This window comes from Arachis stenosperma, chromosome 6 (assembly GCF_014773155.1).
Source record: "Arachis stenosperma cultivar V10309 chromosome 6, arast.V10309.gnm1.PFL2, whole genome shotgun sequence".
Lineage (NCBI taxonomy): Eukaryota > Viridiplantae > Streptophyta > Magnoliopsida > Fabales > Fabaceae > Arachis > Arachis stenosperma.
This window is the reverse complement of record NC_080382.1, coordinates 124,226,307-124,229,206: the sequence shown is the minus strand read 5'-3', so window position 1 is coordinate 124,229,206 and position 2,900 is coordinate 124,226,307. Positions and strand designations below refer to the sequence as shown.

The window sequence follows — 2,900 nt, the reverse complement described above, 5'->3', positions numbered from 1 at the left end:
AGTTTCCCTTGATTTTTTCTTTTGTTGGTTTAGTTTAGTTTATTTTGTAAGAGATTCAAAATCCTTTGTGAAAAAAAAAAAGAATACAACAGCGATTTACTTGCACAAGCTAAATTCGTATTATTGGAGGTAGTGTGTAATATTGCTTAGGAGTTGGTAGAGGATAATTCACTTTGTTATTATTATTATTATAGGTGTGTTTGGTTTGTGTCTTAAAATACTGAAAATAGATATACAGAGGGATAAAACATGTTTGGTTGTTGACAGATACACAATAACAAAAATTTTGTATTCCAAGTGTGAATAGAGCATATTTGGTGTCATTGAGGTGGGAGGGCCAAAAAAGGAAAGAGATAGAAATTTAAAGAAATCTTTTAGTGAATATAATATCCTATAAATTAAAGAATAGTTTATCGATTAATTATTATCATCACTACAACAGTGAGATAGATAAGTTGAAGAAAAAAGATAGTATAAAAAAATAAGCTAAAACATAATTAATTAGTAGAAGATCAGTGGTGTTTTCTTGTAGCAAGTTAAGGCTAGACATAAATATAAATAAAAAAAACAATCATATCAAGATGGCAGGAGGTGCCTATATTGAAAGTGGTAGACGACAATACGAGGGAAAGGTGACAGCATTCGTGTTAATTACATGTTTCGTTGCTGCTATGGGAGGCCTTCTCTTTGGATATGATCTTGGTATCACGGGAGGAGTCACATCTATGGAACCATTCTTGGTTAAATTCTTTCCGGTTGTATATCAACAAATGCTGGATGATTCCAGTACCAATCAATATTGCAAGTTTGACAACCAGCTATTGACATTATTCACCTCCTCTCTGTATCTTGCAGCATTAATAGCTTCTTTTTTTGCTGCCACAACCTCAAGATTGTTCGGACGCAAACCATCCATGTTTTTGGGTGGCTTATTTTTTCTTCTTGGAGCACTGTTGAATGGCTTTGCAATTAACGTTGAAATGCTTATCATCGGTCGAATATTTCTAGGTTTTGGTGTTGGATATTGTAATCAGGTGAGAAATGACATCATTAATCCACATGCATTATTAATAGTTAGTTCTTTAAGACTAATAATTGTTTGTTAAAATAGTCTGTGCCGATTTACTTGTCTGAGATGGCTCCGGCTAAAATTAGAGGAGCACTCAACATTGGATTTCAAATGATGATCACAATCGGAATCCTAGGTGCAAACCTTATCAACTATGCAACCTCGAAGCACCAAAATGGGTGGAGAGTATCTTTGGGAGTTGGAGCTGTGCCAGCAGTTTTGCTGTGTGTAGGGTCTCTTTTCTTAGAGGAAACACCAAACTCTTTGATCGAAAGAGGGCAACATGTAAAAGCCAAGACAATGTTGCAGAAAATTCGTGGCACTAACAATGTTGATGAGGAATATCAAGATCTTGTTGATGCAAGTGAGGCGGCTAGTAAGGTGGAAAATCCATGGAAGAACATTACACGACGCAAATATAGGCCACAACTCACTTTCTGCTCTTTCATTCCTTTCTTCCAACAACTCACCGGAATTAATGTCATCATGTTTTATGCTCCAGTACTTTTTACCATTTTGGGCTTTGGCAATGATGCCTCCCTCATGTCTGCAGTTATCACAGGAGGTGTTAATGTTCTTGCTACACTTGTCTCTGTTTTCTGTGTAGACAAATTTGGAAGAAGGCTATTGTTTCTTGAAGGTGGCGCTCAGATGCTTGTTTCTCAGGTAAAAGATTAAAATTCAGGTGCAGTTAATTTCACGTGAAACTAATGACTGAGAGTTATTAACAACTCTCAATTATTAACTTCACGTAAACTTAATTGTACCTGAGTTTCCACTCAAATATAAATAAATTTATATCAAAATTTGCATGCATGACGAGACTAAGCAAGAGTATTATTGCATGCATGGACTGTAGATTGTGGTTGGAATCATGATCGGCATGAAGTTTGGATTGAATGGTGAAGGATCATTTAATAAAGGAGAAGCAGACATCCTGTTGTTGTTTATTTGTTTATATGTGGCAGCATTTGCATGGTCATGGGGGCCACTAGGTTGGTTGGTACCAAGCGAAATATGTTCTCTTGAAGTTCGACCAGCAGGCCAAGCTATTAATGTGGCAATCAACATGTTCTTTACCTTTGGCATTGCTCAAATATTTCTTAGCTTGCTTTGCCATTTCAAGTTTGGTCTCTTTTTCTTCTTTGCTGCTTGGGTGCTTGTCATGACCATTTTTATTGCCTTCTTGTTACCTGAGACTAAGAACGTCCCTGTTGAAGAAATGAACTATGTTTGGAAGTCTCACTGGTTTTGGAACAAGTATATACCTGAATGTGAAGATCTCGTTGCTGGGGCTTACAACAATTTCGAAGCTACTCCTTCAAATTAATTAGAAGGAATAGTCAGAATTTATTGGAACAAGTATAAACCTGCTATTAATGATTTCAAGCAACTTCTTCTGGTAGTTGTTACCGAAGGTATTTTATAAAGGTGAATGTTATGGTGTGTAAAAGGTGGTATCTATTTATTAAAAATGTACTATAACAAACAAGTTAAATTAAATTTAGATACCAACTCATAGGCACCATAAAATTAGCCTTTTATAAATGACCATTCTATAAATAATTTTATGAATGCTAATCAAAGTATATCCTAATTTTATTTCCATCAAATTTTGCTGGCTTCCTTTCCTTTTCTTGAATTAACACTAATAAACTTATTTTATTTTTTACACTTGAAAAAATTAACTCTTAATATATTTTGGTCCTTACAAAATTATAAATAATTTTAATTAAAATTATGAGTATAATTAAAAGGTTAATTTTTTTAATTAATATTAGTTAATTTTTAAATAATTTTTTATTTTAAATTTTAAATTTCAAGTTTTAAA

At 33.8% G+C, this 2,900-nt stretch overlaps 1 protein-coding gene across 1 annotated transcript; it reads left to right on the top strand.

Moving 5' to 3' along the window:
- The first annotated feature begins 581 nt into the window (after nt 1-581).
- Nucleotides 582-2,399, top strand: LOC130934538 (sugar transport protein 10-like). Its single transcript, XM_057864099.1, has 3 exons — nt 582-1,034; nt 1,112-1,735; nt 1,929-2,399. Exons 1-3 carry the CDS (start codon nt 582-584, stop codon nt 2,397-2,399), a joined length of 1,548 nt encoding a protein of 515 aa, XP_057720082.1.
- Nucleotides 2,400-2,900: the final 501 nt, after the last annotated feature.

Coding starts and splice junctions, on each gene's coding strand:
- LOC130934538 (XM_057864099.1), top strand. CDS start 582: ATGGCAGGAGGTGCCTATATTGAAAGTGGTAGACGACAATACGAGGGA. Junction 1,035..1,111: donor GTGTTGGATATTGTAATCAG/GTGAGAAATGAC, acceptor TTGTTAAAATAG/TCTGTGCCGATTTACTTGTC. Junction 1,736..1,928: donor CTCAGATGCTTGTTTCTCAG/GTAAAAGATTAA, acceptor CATGGACTGTAG/ATTGTGGTTGGAATCATGAT.